The sequence below is a fragment of the Pecten maximus genome, chromosome 4 (genome assembly GCF_902652985.1).
Source record: "Pecten maximus chromosome 4, xPecMax1.1, whole genome shotgun sequence".
NCBI lineage: Eukaryota > Metazoa > Mollusca > Bivalvia > Pectinida > Pectinidae > Pecten > Pecten maximus.
Genome location: NC_047018.1, coordinates 44853969 through 44874013, shown reverse-complemented (window position 1 = coordinate 44874013; position 20045 = coordinate 44853969). Strand labels below are relative to the sequence as shown.

The 20045-nt window shown below is 36.8% G+C and overlaps 1 protein-coding gene across 1 annotated transcript; it reads left to right on the top strand.

The window, feature by feature from the left end:
• LOC117326219 (ATPase ASNA1 homolog) lies at positions 1-18473 on the top strand. The gene is made up of 8 exons (XM_033882881.1): positions 1-193; positions 550-697; positions 2083-2140; positions 4768-4858; positions 5847-5997; positions 7831-7938; positions 15890-16090; positions 17449-18473. The coding sequence occupies exons 1-8, from the start codon at positions 72-74 to the stop codon at positions 17575-17577; spliced, it is 1008 nt and encodes a 335-aa protein (XP_033738772.1). The 5' UTR covers positions 1-71; the 3' UTR covers positions 17578-18473.
• Positions 18474-20045: the final 1572 nt, after the last annotated feature.

Sequence of the window (20045 nt, the reverse complement as noted above, 5' to 3'; positions counted from 1 at the left end):
TAGTCGAGGTGTTCCGATAGTTACTGACTTAAAATTTGGGAAACATCCAAGGGGTTCCGAAATCATTCATAATGGCGGCCTCCTCAGATGTAGATTTAGAGATGGAACCTTCTCTGAAGAATATTGTGGAACAGACAAGTTTAAAATGGATTTTTGTCGGTGGAAAAGGAGGTGTTGGGAAGACGACAACAAGGTAACTGTGTGAATTCTCAGGGAAAATAAGATGCTTTTAAAATAATGTGATTTTTTTCTCTGAACAGCTGAATCACCATCTGCCGGCCAGCTCTAGTACAACTGCCACAGTAGACTAGATCTGTATGCTGCAATCTTGTCAAAATGTAATAATTTTCAGATATCCATGTCTAACTTTAAGTACTGAAAAATACATGTAAATGAGAAGAAAATCGTTGTATTTGGCTGCTTGTTATTCTTAAAATAATCACTGATAAAATAAGAGAGAGAAAAAAAAAACAGATTAAAAAGAATGATTTTTTTTGGTAATATCAGATATGCTGTTTTTTTTAATTTTATACACTTTTTTATTTCCAGCTGTTCTTTATCAGTACAGCTTGCCAAGGTACGTGAAACAGTGCTGATCATATCGACAGATCCAGCTCACAATATTTCCGATGCCTTCAACCAGAAATTCTCAAAGGTGCCAACGCTGGTCAATGGTTTTCCAAACTTATATGCAATGGTAAGATAAAATTCTTTGTTACACTAGATAATAGAGAATTTAAAACAAGATTGAAAACTATCATTTTTTTAGACCATGGTAGATTGTCAGTGATAGCTATCTAATATTGTATTCATAATTGTGTACAAGGATCCATTGTTGGATTACGAGGGTCATTATTATACAATACTGTAGTTTGTTAAGTTGTCTCGCAAATTTGAGATGAACAAAAATTTATCATTTACATTGATGCTCATAGTCAAACTGAGATTCAAACTCTTTTGTTAATGTGTCAGCTTGAAAAATATTTCAAAGTCCATGCAGCTTTGCTTAAAATCTCGGTCCAAACTGTGTGATTGACCAATGAAGGATCAGTCTGGACCAGTAACCATTAAAATGAACCACTGTATCATTATTTGTTGAACCATTAATCCTAAAGATTAAGCAAAGGATCAAAGGTCAAATGAAAATGATTTTATAATGTTAGATTGTATTTTTGAAGTGTTTAATTACTTCATTTACCAAAACGTTAATTAATAAAAGGTAAATTTTTTGCATCAAAAGTCAAGAAGTTTTATTTAGCGTCACATATATAGATCTACATGTATGTTTTCTGAAAAGAAAAAAAAAATTCTTCCTCTTCAAAAATGAATGGCCACACAGGAAGTGATACGTATTGGTACACAAGTACAGGAAGTAATGGTGTACAATTGTGGGTGACACAGAAATGGCCTGGGGCAGACATGGTCTCGATCGAGCATATATACATATATATATCCTATCATATATTGCTTCATTTTACTGGAGGACTTGTTTACATCTTTACACATGTAAACAACATCTGAGGAAATAAAAATAAATAATTCAGGTCGTTATATGATTCCTATATTAAATTGAAGTTCACAAGAAAGTGAAAAGATTGTATAGTTTTATTGGATGTCATTTTTTTTTTCTTGTAGTGTTACCTATAGAAATAAGTGAATGTAAATAAAAGGAGTAGAATAAATGAATGTTCTTACATAAAATATCATACTGTCATTATACTTTTAAAAGAAAATGTTTGTGTCATTTACGAGAATGGTTACAGTCTATTGTCATTAGTAGATTAAGTCTTTGATATGAATTTTATTTATGACCAAAAAGTGCCTTTTTGTAAAAAAAAAATCAGCATTGTTTCCTTAGGTTTATGAAATCAGCTGATACATAACATTTAGTCATATGTTAGGAAACTGGGAAATGAACATACAATGTATTAATATTACAGAAACAATTTTCTAGTGAGAATATATTAGCCTTCATCTGATATTATGGAAGCGACATTCATTTGTTACATTTAGTAAAATTGAATAAGATATTATGTCATGCACATAAATATTTGTTGAACTCTTCTTATTTTTTTTTTCCAGGAAATAGATCCAAATTTGGGCTTCTCAGAACTCCCAGAAGAATATTTTGAGCAGCAAGGTTGGTTTTCGGCACATTTGTTTGGTGAACACACTTAAACACACCAGTCGTATCTAAAATGGTCATCTGATATCTATATTCAACTAGCTCTTGTTCTATATGGCACCAAATAATGCTAACTGCAACAAAATATAGTTTTCCGTTACAGGGCTTTTTCTGGGGGCTTTTTTGGTCATTAATGGGCCCCATTCCCAATTGAAATTATTTCATATTTAAGCCAAATTCCCAAAATTTTCAGTTTACTCTTGAAAAAATCTTTCCCAATTTACCAATTTTCTTTCTAAAATGATATAAAAAGGCCCTTTCCCAAATCACTGAGAAAAAGTCCTGCATTAATACTTTTGATGCACGGGTCTGATACAGAAAACGAAATGTCTATCAGACAGCCATCTTTGATTTTGATGGTTAAAAATTTGTTATTATTAGTTTCTTGAGATGTACTTTGGAGGAGCTTTTTCAAACTTTACATGTATGTTCCCCTTCGTCCTTAATTGTTGATTCTAGCCCAGGAAACAAAATGGCCACCAGGCACCATCTTTGATTTTGACAGTTGAAGTTTTGTTATTGCTATTAATTTTTCACCTAGCTTATTTGTTAATCTTCAATAATTTGCTAAAAAACACTACACTTAATGAAGTACTTGTAGGATGTATATATAAATATAACATAGTGATACAACTGATGAAGGAATATCTGTAGCTTTTATAATTACCACAGCGTCAAGTTGACATCCCTAGATAGAGATGTTTCCATTTCATACTGATAAAGAGCCTGCCCATATATACCTTGACATGACCATGGTGAAAATCATCTATTAGATGAAACATATATATATATATATAATATAAGCATGCTCACTACCTGTGCTAGCAAGCTTTTTCTTGGGTTTTATTTTACAAGTTTATGGTAGAAGAGAACAGCCAACTTGTATTTAATGAGTCTGCTGGGATGGCCCTGATTATGTAATACATAGATAAGTTTATGACTAATTTACATCCATTAGCTTAGATATTAATGTGAAAGCTGTTGGTTCTTCAAAGAATTTCCATCTTACCAGCATAAAAAGGATTGGCTTTAGGCCAAACAAAATATGAGTTTCAGGTAACATGCCAGAAAAAAAAATGTCAATTTTGTTTTCAGGAATTAATTAGTATCTTGTTTCATATCAGGTTTTGCAAAGCAATTCTGCTCATTAAAATAGCTATTAGACTATTAATATCAGGATCAAACTCCCAGAACAGAAAGAACATATATATATTATATAAATGGGCATTTGTGACTTTTTATTTCTGAATGAATTAATTTTGGATACAGCATTAAAAAAATAAATGTTGTAATGTTTACAGGAAAATCTAGGCTTGTGAAGGATACCTAAACAAACAGTCTTGCTGGTTTGGCCTTACAGAATTAATGATATGTAAATCTACAGGAGAATCTAGAGTAGGAAAGGTCACCTGAAACAAACAGTTTTGCTAGTTTGGCCTTGCAGAAAAAAATGTTTTATAAAATCTACAGGAGAATCTCGAGTAGGGAAGGATACTTAACAGTTTTGCTGGCTTGGCCTTACAGATAATAATGTGTAAAATCTACAAGAGAATCGAGAGTAGGAAAGGGTACCTGAAACAAACAGTTATAAATTTTCAGCCTGATAGGTAAAACTATTACCGGAAGCAAATATGGTTTTATTTTTTTTGGCCTTACAGATGTTATCAAAGGTTTACATGGACATTTTTCACATAAGGTTATCTCCCTTGCATCACAGATGAAAGAAAGTGGGGTTTGAAAGGTAAAAAATCAATAGACTAAAGATTATGAGGGTGATAAAAAATGAAGGGGAAGAGATAGAATCTGCTGCTTTGTATTAATGTGTGATTCTTTGTCAGACTCAGACTTAAGTTAACTTTCAGTGCACTGGATGCTAGATATGATGTTGAAAAATAATGCTGATCCAACCTAGATATTAATTTTCAGTCGTTGCTTGGTAACCAGGTTGTAACTTTTTAACATCCTATCAACACATTTTTATCAATGTCTGCTAGGCCTGGGGGTACGTAGGGTTAGTGAAATTTGACACCCCTCCCTGGAAGTACAAAAAAAAGAGGCTTCATGACCACTTGTAAATTTAAACCTACACAATAAACCAAACATTTACGATATTTCTTTACTTGATGAGATAATTAAGTGTTACAATATTCTATGTGATACCATATTAATTTTGTGAACAAGGTATATGGTGATCATCAAGAACAGAAAAGGGAGGTAATAAGGGCCGCAGGGATTGTTATTTTCCTGCTGTGAATTATACAATGAAAATTTCAAATTCTCAACAAAATTTTAAACTTTGTTTTCAAGTTATTTCATGTAAAACATCATCAATGACCCATTGTCTGCTCAATTTACACAAATATTATTGATGAAATCACAAAATTAACGGCACAAATTCATAGCCCTATTGATACATACAGTGTATACTGAATATAGACTTATAATGCTTCTCTATTGTGGTGATGCTACAGTTCATTTCAGGTCCTAGATAAAGATATATTTTATGGTCTAAATCTGAGTTTCAATTGAAATTTTCATTAAATTTTAACAATAGCCATTACATGCATTGTTCACTATTTCAGATGCTATGCACATGGGGAAGGCCATGGTTGGGGAACTCCTGAGTGCATTTCCTGGAATCGACGAAGCTATGAGTTTTGCCGAAGTCATGAAGTGAGTAATTCTGTTAATATGTTGATAAATTTAAACTGAAAGATTTCAGTTAATGAAACAATGATGAATTTAATAAATAAGTTCCGTTGGTTAGTGATTAGTTGATTATTGTTTATAATTGAAAATTTATAAAAGGTTGAAATGAAACTAATTGACTGGTGCCAAGTTGGAAAAGTCAGTTAATCGACTGAGTCAAAAAAAAACAGGACATTTTCTCATCTAAGAAAAGATAATTGTTTTTGAACTCTGGTTTTTCATGGGAAATTTTCAATTTGCAGACTGGGAAGGTTTTATTTCTATTATATACATATACAGTACAGTCAAACTTGTAATAGCGGACACCCTTATATAGCGGACACCTGTCCATAACGGACACTTCCAGAAATCCCCAATGAAAATCACTACATAAATATCATGTATATAGTGGACACCTTCCTTATGCGGACAGCGGACACTTATTTTTGTCCGTAAAGTTGTTAAAAATTCTGTATAACGGACACGTGAAACCATAACCGTGTTGATATTTGTGTGTAAAACGTTTAAATAACAAGCAGAGCATTAATTACTCAACTCCCCTGGCAGCAATGCTAACTTAGGAAGCCACTTCATCAGTCACTAATTGTCCTGTTACCTGTAAGTTGCTGTAACAATGGGCAGTAATTACAAGAGAGTGACCGATCGCCATCGGCAGAGGTGTTTGTTTACTCAACCCCACCGGTGACAGCTAAGCTTAGCCATTCAACCATAGCCTAGACAACAAGAATGGATAAGGGACATAACTCGTTGAACCTCTATATAAAGGACACCTCTCTATAAAGGACACTTTTGTCTTGTCCCTTAGGTGTCCTTTATAGACAGGTTCGACTGTATATGCATTTCTGTTCAGTATTCAAAGCTTCCAAATACCGTCATATAATTTTCTTCTCAAGGTCATAGATATGTGTTCCTTGATCTGACATGACATTTAAGAACAATCTCTTATTTTCAGACTGGTAAATGGGATGAACTTTTCGTGTGTAGTGTTTGACACAGCCCCCACAGGTCACACCCTCCGTCTCTTGTCGTTTCCGTCCGTCATAGAGAAGGGGCTCGGCAAGATCCTCCGGCTCAAAAATCAAGTGGGACCATTTATATCACAGGTGAGAAACAGATCATCAAACTCTTCATTCACTGAAATCTAGATCTTATGTTTCTTATGTGGATGCTCTTACTTGTTTTTATATGGCATCTCAAATTCTACAAACTTTTAATACTTATTGTTATACTTGAGGAGGGGTTATTCGAGGATAAATATGGCGTCTGGATAAAATGGATGTGCACAGAACAAAAGAAAATATTTTTTACAAATTGCCTTTCTTGGAAAAGAAAGAAAGCTGGCATCACAAGATAACGAAAGGGAACACTGTTCCCTTTCGTTATCTTGTGATGCCAGCTTTCTAACAGGGAATGGCAGTGTAAAGAGTACAAAACCTGTAAATTTTTTAGGTCACCTGAGACATTGTTCAAGTGAATGACCTTGAACTTCTTCAAGGTCACAGGGGTCAAATATGCTAAAAGAAAGAGGCACAGGGAACTGATATTGGGCCTAGCATGCTAGTTTAAAGGGCTATGAATATTGATCAAATGAATGAACTTGACCTTCGTTCAAGGTCACTGGGGTCAAATATGCTAAACTCATTAAATGACTTCTTAATAACCAAGAGGCTTAGAGACCTAATATTGGACTTATAGCATGCTGGAGTGAAGGGCTATCAATTGTTGTTCAAATGAATAACCTTGACATTCATTCAAGGTCACAGGGGTCAAATACAGGTATGCATCAATATAACACACGCGATGCTGATAACTTAAATAATGTATTCTGTAAAACGAACTTCTACAAAAACTCTTTTCTCCCTTCTTCTATTGACCTGTGGAATTCACTACCCCCAGATATTAAAAATAGCCCCTCCCTTAGTAACCTGAAAAAATACCTACACAGACACTCACCGACAGTCCCTCCTTATTATAGTTATGGGAAACGTTCTGATCAGGTTCATCATGCTAGATTGAGGATGAATTGCAGCTCTCTAAATGCCCATCTATTTAGTCGTAATCTTATCGACAGCCCTGTATGTTCATGTAGACAAGCGCATGAAACCACTGAACACTTTCTATTGTCTTGTCCAAACTATACCATTGTAAGAAACGAATGTTTTGTAGATCTACCAATAGACTACACTTTTGATATGCCCCTATACGGAGATCCAAATCTATCGATTACAGAGAATGAAAATATTTTCCATTGCATCCAACTTTATATTTTAAAAACCAAATGTTTTTTAAATTAATAGTGCCATTTTACGAGTCCCAAGAGGTCACTAGTGCTGTATATTTACATTATATTACTATGTTTTATTATGTCATTTTGCTTATGTAGTACCTATAGTATCACTAGGTCCCATTACATCTCTCTCTCTCTCTCTCTCTCTCTCTCTCTCTCTCTCTCTCTCTCTCTCTCAATAGTTTTGTTTTTAAGTTATACTATTTGACTAATAAATGGCTATACAGTGTTGTCACCCGCCAATCTATTATTTAAGGAGACAGATTTAAATAAGTATTTTCATACTTTTTTCTGAATCCTTTTATTATTATGTATCATATATATGACATGTAAATATTGAATAAAATATTGTTTAAACTAAAATATTTAAACGGCTACTTCTCATTAAGCAAGAGGCCCAGAGACCTGATATTTGACTTATAGAATGCTAAGGTAAATGACATTGACAAAAAATTCAAGGTCATTGGAATCAAATCTGCTGAAATTGATCAAACTCAAGGGAGCATTAAGGCTGATGGGCCTCTTGTTTTATAATTGTCTTGGTCATGTTTCCTTATGGCAGTTGCCAGGGTGTGTTGCCATCTGAGAAATATACTTTCATTCTAAAGCAACTAAAATTGTTTCATGGTTGTCTCCCTTTGTTTAACAGATGGCTGGTATGATCGGAATGCAGGATATGAACGCTGACGACATGTCAACCAAACTCCAGGACATGCTGACAACCATTAGACACGTCAATGCTCAGTTTAAAAATGCTGTGAGTACCCAGCACCAGTTCTGACACAGTTTTAATAGGCTGTGTATACTTTGGTTGAGACAGTCCGAGTCGCACAGAATGGTTCTTCAATAAACAAACACCTGCCAAAAGTGCAAATACAATTTGATCACATATTTCCAAAGTTTCATGATAAATAAATTCATGTACAATGTATTGATTAAATGAAAACTTAAGTAAATCTACCAACAAAATGACTGAAAATTCATAGGGATATTGCAAATTGAATCAGCCTTTGTTTATAATTTGGTAAAAGGCATTCAACTATAGGATTCCTGTGTTCTATAGGAATATGATGATTTAAGAGTAAAATATAATTCAAATCTTGATATATTGTCTTATCAGCTGCAACACTGCTTTACTGTAATAGTTTTATCACAGCTGTCACACACTGCTGTACTGTAATAGTTTATCACAGCTGTCACATACTGCTGTACTGTAATAGTTTATCACAGCTGTCACACACTGCTGTACTGTAGTAGTTTGATCACAGCTGTCACATACTGCTGTACTGTGATAGTTTTATCACAGCTGTCACATACTGTTGTACTGTAGTAGTTTGATCAAAGCTGTCACACACTGCTGTACTGTGATAGTTTTATCACAGCTGTCACATACTTCTGTACTGTAATAGTTTTATCAAAGCTGTCACATACTGCTGTACTGTAGTAGTTTTATCACAGCTGTCACACACTGCTGTACTGTAGTAGTTTTATCACAGCTGTCACATACTGCTGTACTGTAGTAGTTTTATCACAGCTGTCACATACTGCTGTACTGTAGTAGTTTTATCACAGATGTCACATACTGCTGTACTGTAGAAGTTTTATCACAGCTGTCACATACTGCGCTATACTGTAGTAGTTTTATCACAGCTGTCACATACTGCTGTACTGTAGTAGTTTTATCACAGCTGTCACATACTTCTGTACTGTAGTAGTTTTATCACAGCTGTCACACACTGCTGTACTGTAGTAGTTTTGTCACACACTGCTGTACTCTAGTAGTTTTATCACAGCTGTCACATACTGCTGTACTGTAGTAGTTTTATCACAGCTGTCACACACTGCTGTACTGTAATAGTTTTGTCACACACTGCTGTACTGTAGTAGTTTTATCACAGCTGTCACATACTGCTGTACTGTAGTAGTTTTATCACAGCTGTCACACACTGCTGTACTGTAGAAGTTTTATCACAGCTGTCACATACTGCTGTACTGTAGTAGTTTTATCACAGCTGTCACACACTGCTGTACTGTAGTAGTTTTATCACAGCTGTCACATACTTCTGTACTGTAATAGTTTATCACAGCTGTCACATACTGCTGTACGGTAGTAGTTTGGTCACAGCTGTCACATACTGCTGTACTGTGATAGTTTGGTCACAGCTGTCACACACTGCTGTACTGTGATAGTTTTATCACAGCTGTCACACACTGCTGTACTGTAGTAGTTTTATCACAGCTATCACATACTGCTGTACTGTAGTAGTTTTATCAAAGCTGTCACATACTGCTGTACTGTAGTAGTTTTATCAAAGCTGTCACATACTGCTGTACTGTAGTAGTTTTATCAAAGCTGTCACATACTGCTGTACTGTGATAGTTTTATCACAGCTGTCACATACTGCTGTACGGTAGTAGTTTTATCAAAGCTGTCACACACTGCTGTACGGTAGTAGTTTCATCACAGCTGTCACATACTGCTGTACTGTAGTAGTTTTATCAAAGCTGTCACATACTGCTGTACTGTGATAGTTTTATCACAGCTGTCACATACTGCTGTACTGTAGTAGTTTCATCACAGCTGTCACATACTGCTGTACTGTAGTAGTTTTATCAAAGCTGTCACATACTGTTGTACTGTAATAGTTTTGTCACACACTGATGTACTGTAATAGTTTTGTCACACACTGCTGTACTGTAGTAGTTTTATCACAGCTGTCACATACTGTTGTACTGTAATAGTTTTGTCACACACTGCTGTACTGTAATAGTTTTGTCACAGCTGTCACATACTGTTGTACTGTAGTAGTTTTATCACAGCTGTCACACACTGCTGTACTGTAGTAGTTTTATCACAGCTGTCACACACTGCTGTACTGTGATAGTTTTATCACAGCTGTCACACACTGCTGTACTGTAGTAGTTTTATCACAGCTGTCACACACTGCTGTACTGTAGTAGTTTTATCAAAGCTGTCACACACTGCTGTACTGTAGTAGTTTTATCACAACTGTCACATACTGCTGTACTGTAATAGTTTTGTCACAGCTGTCACACACTGCTGTACTGTAGTAGTTTGGTCACAGCTGTCACACACTGCTGTACTGTAGTAGTTTTATCACAGCTGTCACACACTGCTGTACTGTAGTAGTTTTATCAAAGCTGTCACACACTGCTGTACTGTAGTAGTTTTATCAAAGCTGTCACATACTTCTGTACTTAGTAGTTTTATCAAAGCTGTCACATACTGTTGTACTGTAATAGTTTTATCACAGCTGTCACATACTGCTGTACTTAGTAGTTTTATCAAAGCTGTCACATACTGTTGTACTGTAATAGTTTTGTCACACACTGCTGTACTGTAATAGTTTTGTCACACACTGCTGTACTGTAATAGTTTTGTCACACACTGCTGTACTGTAATAGTTTTATCACAGCTGTCACATACTGCTGTACTTAGTAGTTTTATCACAGCTGTCACATACTTCTGTACTGTGATAGTTTTATCACAGCTGTCACACACTGCTGTACTGTAGTAGTTTGGTCACAGCTGTCACATACTGCTGTACTGTAGTAGTTTTATCACAGCTGTCACATACTTCTGTACTGTAGAAGTTTTACATATTCACCCCCAATCGCTGCCCACAGGACATCTTTACGGTCTACACCTACAGCATCTGGCCAGTTTTTGTCTGTGTGTAAGACCCTTAGGAACTCACCAATACCACTGAGAAGTATGACACCCCTGTTGATCCCTATGATGAGGTTCCCGACACTGTCATATTCCACATCCGTGGGCTGAAATTCTTCTCTTTTTTGTAATGGTTGTTCATGTATACTTGGGATGTCGCCTTTATATACAAACAGTTTCTTAAAGTCGGTATCCATGACAACAACTCGTTGGTTTCTATCACCAGTAACATGATTAATCACTGCGACATTGTGAGTGACAGGACACTCTGCGATCCGGTATACTGCATTTCCAAGAGCTGTTATAACAGACACCACATGACCTTGTGCGGTATATTTAGAAATGTTTTTTGCCATCCCCACAAGGACATGGTTACTGGCTGTAACACATATACACCTGGGTTCCTCCTTGGTTTTGAATCTGGGTATAAGTCGTCGTCCTGATGCCATTTTCATGATGTTGTTTTCTGTGTCACAGACCCACAGACTATGTGTTGTGCTTGACAGACTTATATCATTGATCTTGGCAGTGTGTATAATCTCTTCTATCACTGAGCCCTTCCTGTCCAGGAGATATAATGATTTACTATTACCACTGGCCCATGCCTGGTCATCAGTGGTAGGGCATATGGAAGCAATGTAAAATGGAAACCTCCTCTTCTCCAACACCTTAATCTCCGGCAATAGTGCATTCCTTGGTTCTTCTTTTTTCTCTTTATCTTCTGACCATTGTTGTTGTGAAGAGGATTGTCTCTGACCGTTTGATGTTGAAACTGGCTCATCCTGGTCAGTTGATGCATAACCCTGACCTGAGCTGATCACTTTCCCTAAGGCTAGTTCCAGGTGACCTTGAGGATTTTTGTTTGGAGTGAAGCTGGCAGTACCCAGGACCAGTTTTACATAAAGACTGGTAGGAGGAGATCCAGAATGGATGTCAGAAGACAAATTGTAAATTTCTATGTCAGAGCCACGCTGAAGTGCTGTCTTACATTCCTGTATTTGTTGTTTGAGTTGCTTGTCGTACATCTCCAGGTCCTGTTTGTATTTCTGTATGAGTTTGGTATTGTCCTCTTTCATTTTCTGATAAAGAGAGAGTGTCTCTGCAGTAAGATTGTCAAGGTCTTGTTTTAATTTGTCTGTTTGCATCTTCAACTGATGTGACAGTTTCTCAAATGTACTGTCATTGTCTCTGTTGAGTGTATCAGCAGAGGTGATGTAATTCCTGATTTGTATCAAGTCAGTTTTTTCTGTTCTGTTGATAAATTTTTGAATGTCTTGTTTCTTCAGTGGAGTGATTTCACTGAGCTCACAAATTGGATGCCTTTTATGAATAGATGTGAAGCATTTTTGACAAATTGGTTCCTCACAATCTTCACAGTAAAAGTCCAGTTGTGTCCCCTTGTGAATACAAGTTGTCTCCCCTTTCACACGAAGAGGTATTTGACCTTTAGGGTTTGCCATTTTCATGAAAATTATTTGCTGAAGTTCTGAAAATGTTTATTGTCCAAACCAGTTGTTTATGTTCATTAAACTTTATGTAATGTCACAAACAGTACAAGAAAATATCTACCTCATGGTCACTGAAGGGTTACCGTGTTTTTGGCCCCCACCATCAGAATGTTGATTTATATTGTCCATGATTCTTCAGCCTTGGAATTCACAACCACAAAATCTTCCATCTTGTCATGTTGATAAACTTGTTTCTTTTTGGGTGACATTTTCCAGTTTTGATCAGAATTTAAACTCTCTTATGTTCGTTGTCATTATCGGAGTCCAGACTTTCCCTTCCGATCTGTAACTCAAATGTCAGATCTGCACGTACACCCACAGTAATGTATTGATCTGCATGTACCTGTTCAAACATCTGATATATATACTTCCTTGTTATGTGAGGTTACTGACAATCCACAGGGTTGTGAATCAAGTAATGTTAATAAAATACCTAATACCTCAACATATGTAAAGACAAGGTAAATCACAAATTTCAATCTATTTACCCTGTATGCAATGGGCTAACAGATCCTAGTAAAAGTGAATGTCCGAGAGTAGTTATGGTATTGCAGTCAAACATTAGTGTATACTGACATTATATTTTCTCTCTAACGAGTTGGTGTGTACTTGCATAAAGGTATGTCTTCTCCAGATCCGTAATAATATACCAACTTAATATACTTAATATTACGCTTGTGTAACTTACAAAAGGCGTCGGGTATGTCTATCATGTATAAAACCACTGCTCTCAAATCTAATACTAAGTATTCAGAAATAAATTAAAATATCAATTTTTAAATAAAAACTATGATATATTTTCAACTCTTCTGTCCTGTATATGCCCTTTTCCCCTTCATCTTTTTATCAATTCTACATAACAAAGAAACTGTCCTTGAGGTCATGAACCAGGCTTGCTCCCAGGAGAGGGTAGGGATATCGTTGACATAGGTGTAAAGAATTTGCTCTAGGTACAAAGGGTATACATGTGCTTGAGTTATGTAAAGTAAACCAAGTCTTGTTGTGCTCTCCCAAAGATAACCTTTGTGTCAACATTCGTTACTAGTGATTTCACATCTCTTGTTGTCATTATGGGTAGTTATGTGTTTCTAATAGTGGGTGATGCAATTGTTCTGTGATGGCTTGAAAAACAGACAATTGATAGTTGAGTATTTTATCTTTAGAAAAAATCAATATAATGTTCATGGGTTATTTTTTTCAAAAAATGATTGACCACGGAAAATATTTCTTTAATTTTTCCACCAAAGACCGTAATTGATCTTGTCCTTATACGTATTAGATTTACTTAATACAGACATCGCCTGTATTAAATCAGACATGCAGTTATGGAGATAAGAGATAGACAGTGTAATATAGGTCAGTGGATCATGTTTAACTAGAACTGTGGTCCGGGGCCAACTTCTATCCAGGTGAATTCGTAGTCCCCTAGTCCTCCTGTAAATCAATTTTCATTGAAATCGAACAATGTGTGAATTTTGACAATCAGAAGCAACTAAATGGCAGCCGTTTTTTTTTAAATGTAAAACTGAGGTTGCAAAACTGAACAGACGTGCTCCATGGTGAACATATACATGTGTGTATACCAAAATTGGACAAAATATAAATTTTGACCAATCAGAGGACAGAAAATGATGGTCATTTTGTTTTTTCCAAAAAAACAACAACACCAATATTGTTTTTGCAGTGCCTTATACTACACCAACATACTAAATTTCATAGAAATTGGACAATATCTTAATTTTGACCAATCAGAAGTCATCACTGTCGTGGCCATTTTATTTTTAATTTAAACTTTTTATGTCCATGCCATGAACTGTTACCCAATATCAGGAACTGCTGAGGTTTTGGGGCATTTATGTCATATGGACATTTTTTAGTTTTATGAAAAATTAAAGTTCATCTTGTAACCAACCCTCACAAAGTTTTATTGAATTCCATTGAATGGTAAAACTAAAAGAGTTATAGTGAATTGGGGGGGGGGGGGGGGGGATAATAATACCTGCTGCTGGCAACTATCTTTTCTTTCTAAGTTAGTGGTTTTTTTTCCTGATATCTCCCTTGATAATGCCTCAGTTTTTGGCCTTTAATTGAGCATTTGCCCCTGTGTCAGAGGAAGGCTTTAGGTTGAGTCTCCTAGCTGAGACATACCTGCATCTCTTAACGCTCCTGGGAGTGGGACTACCGGGTACTCGTTTGCCAGTCATCATTATAATGTGGCTGGGCAGGATGTCCTGCTGGATGTTTTTCGGCAATACATTACAGTGAGGTAAAACTATAAAGTCTACAACATTCCACACTATCACTTGGAGACAAACACCGAGCCATCCAAAGCATGCATGCATATTTCACACACAGGGGAGGTCGTCCATAAATTACGGTAGCTGTTGATAGGACGTTTAAACAATATAAAACCAGCAATCGTTGTGTTCAAATACCTGCAGTATATATTTTCTGATAGATATATGTGCATCAGGTGATAAGACATACCTACGCTATGGTTATATGTACAATTTCTATTTCAAATAAGTGTATCAAATCCAAATGATTAATGGTAGTCTGACAGCAGACTTTGCCTGTACAAGTCTTGTCCCAAGAGAGGAATACTTTTTCAAACTATAAGATCATAATCATTAGAACTGATCATGAACTGGAAAATATATAAGGTCCAACTTGAGGTGAGAAACAGGGAAAAGACAGCTATTTAAGAAAGGAAGAGTGATTCAGGGCTTGAGAGAAGAAAGACAAATATAGATAAATTGATTTACACTTGGCAAGTAAATATTACAAATGCTGTTGCCGATATAAACTTATTAAGCATGTCAGTAAGAAAACGTAGATAAAACATTTCAGTACCTATAGTATTTATGCTCAGATGTAGACCTAAATTATAAGATTTTGATGTTGTTTAAAATAATTGCCCACAGTATTACAGACCTTATGTCTGCCATTTACTGGTTTAAGGTTATTGATTTGGCCCAAAAGTTGGGATGACTTGTAGGGATCCTGTTTTTACCTGTCAACATGAGCTTTCCATCCTGCAGTTAACTTTTCACAGTTCAAACTTCTTCTCAAGTTCCAATAGTTAGATTGATCTTATACTAGCAGTGAATGATCCAGTGATGGTCCTGACCAAGTGTTACTGTTTCTCAGGCCGATCCAAAAGCAAAGATGGCCACCATGACCGCCATTTTGATGAAACCTTTTTAAAATTCTCCAGTAATCCACTGGTCCATGGATGCTACAAAAACGCACATTTTTAACTTCTTCCCGAATAGTTCTATCAATTTGATTTAGATGAAACCAGCTAGGAATGATCCCAATATAGTCCTGACTATTGGTTGTTATTTTTAGGACAACTAAATGTATAATGACAATACACTATTGTTCTCAGTTCCACTGATTATGTATTCTTCACTAGTACTGAGGTCTTTAAAATCAGATTTTAAGGCCCGTAGACATTTTGGTTATGATTTTGTAAAAATTTCATCTAATATCAATTTCTTCTTCAGGAAGAGACGACGTTTGTATGTGTGTGTATAGCAGAATTCCTATCGCTATACGAAACAGAAAGACTGGTGCAAGAGTTGACCAAGTATGGAATTGACACTCACAACGTCGTGGTCAACCAACTCTTATTTTTAAAGAAGGGACAAGAACCGTGCAAACTGTGCAAAGCTCGGCACAAAATACAGGCCAAGTATTTAGACCAGGTAATTATATAGGTAAACTGGTAAATCTTAACAAAATACAGGCCAAGTATTTAGACCAGGTAATTATATAGGTAAACCGGTAAATCTAAACAAAATACAGGCCAAGTATTTAGACCAGGTAATTATGTAGGTAAACAGGTAAATCTAAACAAAATACAGGCCAAGTATTTAGACCAGGTAATTATGTAGGTAAACAGGTAAATCTAAACAAAATACAGGCCAAGTATTTAGACCAGGTAATTATGTAGGTAAACCTGTAAATCTAAACAAAATACAGGCAAAGTATTTAGACCAGGTAATTATATAGGTAAACTGGTAAATGTAAACAAAAAACAGGCCAAGTATTTAGACCAGGTAATTATATAAGTAAACTGGTAAATCTACTCAAAATACAGGTCAAGTTTTTAGACCAGGTAATTATGTAGGTAAACCAGAAAATGTAAACAAAATACAGGCCAAGTATTTAGACCAGGAAATTATGTAGGTAAACCGGTAAATCTAAACAAAATACAGGCCAAGTATTTAGACTAGGTAATTATATAGGTAAACCAGTAAATCTAAACAAAATACAGGCCAAGTATTTAGACCAGGTAATTATATAGGTAAACTGGTAAATCTAAACAAAATACAGGCCAAGTATTTAGACCAGGTATTTATATAGGTAAACTGGTAAATCTATCGAAATGCAGGACAAGTATTTAGACCAGATAAGTATATAGTTCAACCAGTAAATGTAAACAAAATACGGGCAAGTATTTAGACCAGGTAATTATGTAGGTAAACCAGTAAATCTTCACCAAATACAGGCCAAGTATTTAGACCAGGTAATTATATAGGTAAACTGGTAAATCTTCACCAAATACAGGCCAACTATTTAGACCAGGTAATTATATAGTTAAACCGGTAAATCTAAACAAAATACAGGCAAGTATTTAGACCAGGTAATTATATAGTTAAACCAGTAAATCTAAACAAAATACTGGCCAAGTATTTAGACCAGGTAATTATATAGGTAAACCAGTAAATCTTCACCAAATACAGGCCAAGTATTTAGACCAGGTAATTATATAGTTAAACCGGTAAATCTAAACAAAATACAGGCCAAGTATCTAGACCAGGTAATTATATGGGTAAACTGGTAAATCTATTGAAATGCAGGACAAGCATGCATTTCAATGTTATGTCCCTTCCTCTATTGCTCTTAAGTTGTTGGAGCACAAGGTTTCGGTTTAAGTAAAGATAAATTTAATCTGTTACAATATTGAATAAATGTCTTGTAAGACACCAAGAGAATTTGCATCAGTAACATAACACTATCTGTACTTAAATAACATACTGAGAAATCACGCCTGATTCAGATTGCAGATCTCTACGAGGACTTCAACGTGACAAAGTTACCTTTACTGGAAGAGGAAGTTCGAGGGGCAGCAAAGATCACAGAATTTTCCAACAACCTCTTAGAACCGTTTGATGTAGATAAATCGTAGCCTCAGTGTGAAAATGATTTTTTAGCAGACCTCAAGTCGCCCTTCGTCTGTGGTCCATCATAAGTTGTCCCTCTGTCTGTTCGTAAACAGTCGGTGGTTTAGTTATACTGAAAACTGAAGGGATATTTCTGAAATTTCACAGTTAGGTTTCAATTGGTCCCTTCTTATGGCTGTTCAATTTTGGAATTGATCATAACTAGAAAAGAAATAGCTGAAATTAATCAACACCACATGTTGATAGCAAAGATGATTAAGAGGAAAGAAGAGAACAATACCGAAAAGATCAAAGTTAAATCAAGTTAAAAAAAAAAAATCAAAGATGAAACAATGGTGGGCGCCAAAGTGCCTCTTTGGTAGCTTGTTATTTATTGTATAAGGTTATCAAGTGAGAGGGGTTGGGAGTGGGGAGCTGGGCTTACACTGTCGATAGTTATTTACACTCAATACATAATTACATCATGTCTCGGAATCTTTGTGCTTTATAGCACATATGGTTCTCAGTAAATTCTAAATTTTCAAATAATGAAAAAGTTAAACAGATAGTTAACTATAGACATGTGTGGCCATGACATTTTTTAAAACTGTTGTACATGTAAGACAGATTGATTTTGATTACCTCCACTAGGGTTCGATCCCATGACCCATGGTGTACTAGACTATTGCTCTATTGATTGAGCTAAAGGGAGTTTCTCCCTAGCAGAGTCGGTAGGAAGTATCTAATATCTTACCAGGAGACAAACTCCTGAGCCAAGTCAGTTGGAAGCAGCTAGTATCTTACCAGGGGGACTAATTCCCTGGCCGAGTCGGTAGGAAGTAGCTAATATCTTACCATGGGGACTAATTCCCTGGCGAGTCAGTAGGAGGTAGCTAATATCTTACCAGGGGGACTAATTGCCTGGTCAAGTCGGTAGGAGGTAGCTAATATCTTACCATGGGGGACTAATTCCCTGGTCGAGTCGGTAGGAAGTAGCTAATATCTTACCAGGGGGACTAATTCCCTGGCCGAGTCGGTAGGAAGTAGCTAATATCTTACCAGGGGGACTAATTCCCTGGTCGAGTCGGTAGGAAGTAGCTAATATCTTACCAGGGGGACTAATTGCCTGGCCGAGTCGGTAGGAAGTAGCTAATATCTTACCAGGGGGACTAATTCCCTGGCCGAGTCGGTAGGAAGTAGCTAATATCTTACCATGGGGGACTAATTCCCTGGTCGAGTCGGTAGGAAGTAGCTAATATCTTACCAGGGGGACTAATTCCCTGGCGAAGTCGGTAGGAAGTAGCTAATATCTTACCATGGGGACTAATTCCCTGGCCGAGTCGGTAGGAAGTAGTTAATATCTTACCATGGGGGACTAATTCCTTGGCCGAGTCAGTAGGAAGTAGCTAATATCTTACCAGGGGGACTAATTCCCTGGCCAAGTCGGTAGGAAGTAGCTAATATCTTACCAGGGGGACTAATTCCCTGGTCGAGTCGGTAGGAAGTAGCTAATATCTTACCAGGGGGACTAATTCCCTGGCCGAGTCGGTAGAAAGTAGCTAATATCTTACCATGGGGGACTAATTCCCTGGTCGAGTCGGTAGGAAGTAGCTAATATCTTACCAGGGGGACTAATTCCCTGGCCGAGTCGGTAGGAGGTAGCTAATATCTTACCATGGGGGACTAATTCCTTGGCCGAGTCGGTAGGAAGTAGCTAATATCTTACCAGGGGGACTAATTCCCTGGTCGAGTCAGTAGGAAGTAGCTAATATCTTACCAGGGGGACTAATTCCCTGGTCGAGTCGGTAGGAAGTAGCTAATATCTTACCAGGGGGACTAATTCCCTGGCCGAGTCGGTAGGAAGTAGCTAATATCTTACCATGGGGGACTAATTCCCTGGCCAAGTCGGTAGGAAGTAGCTAATATCTTACCAGGGGGACTAATTCCCTGGCCAAGTCGGTAGGAAGTAGCTAATATCTTACCAGGGGGACTAATTCCCTGGCCGAGTCGGTAGGAAGTAGCTAATATCTTACCAGGGGGACTAATTCCCTGGCCGAGTCGGTAGGAAGTAGTTAATATCTTACCAGGGGGACTAATTCCTTGGCCGAGTCAGTAGGAAGTAGCTAATATCTTACCAGGGGGACTAATTCCCTGGCCGAGTCGGTAGGAAGTAGTTAATATCTTACCAGGGGGACTAATTCCCTGGCCGAGTCGGTAGGAAGTAGCTAATATCTTACCAGGGGGACTAATTGCCTGGTCGAGTCGGTAGGAAGTAGCTAATATCTTACCAGGGGGACTAATTGCCTGGCCGAGTCAGTAGGAAGTAGCTAATATCTTACCAGGGGGACTAATTCCCTGGTCGAGTCAGTAGGAAGTAGCTAATATCTTACCAGGGGGACTAATTCCCTGGCGAAGTCGGTAGTAAGTAGCTAATATCTTACCAGGGGGACTAATTCCCTGGCCGAGTCGGTAGGAAGTAGCTAATATCTTACCA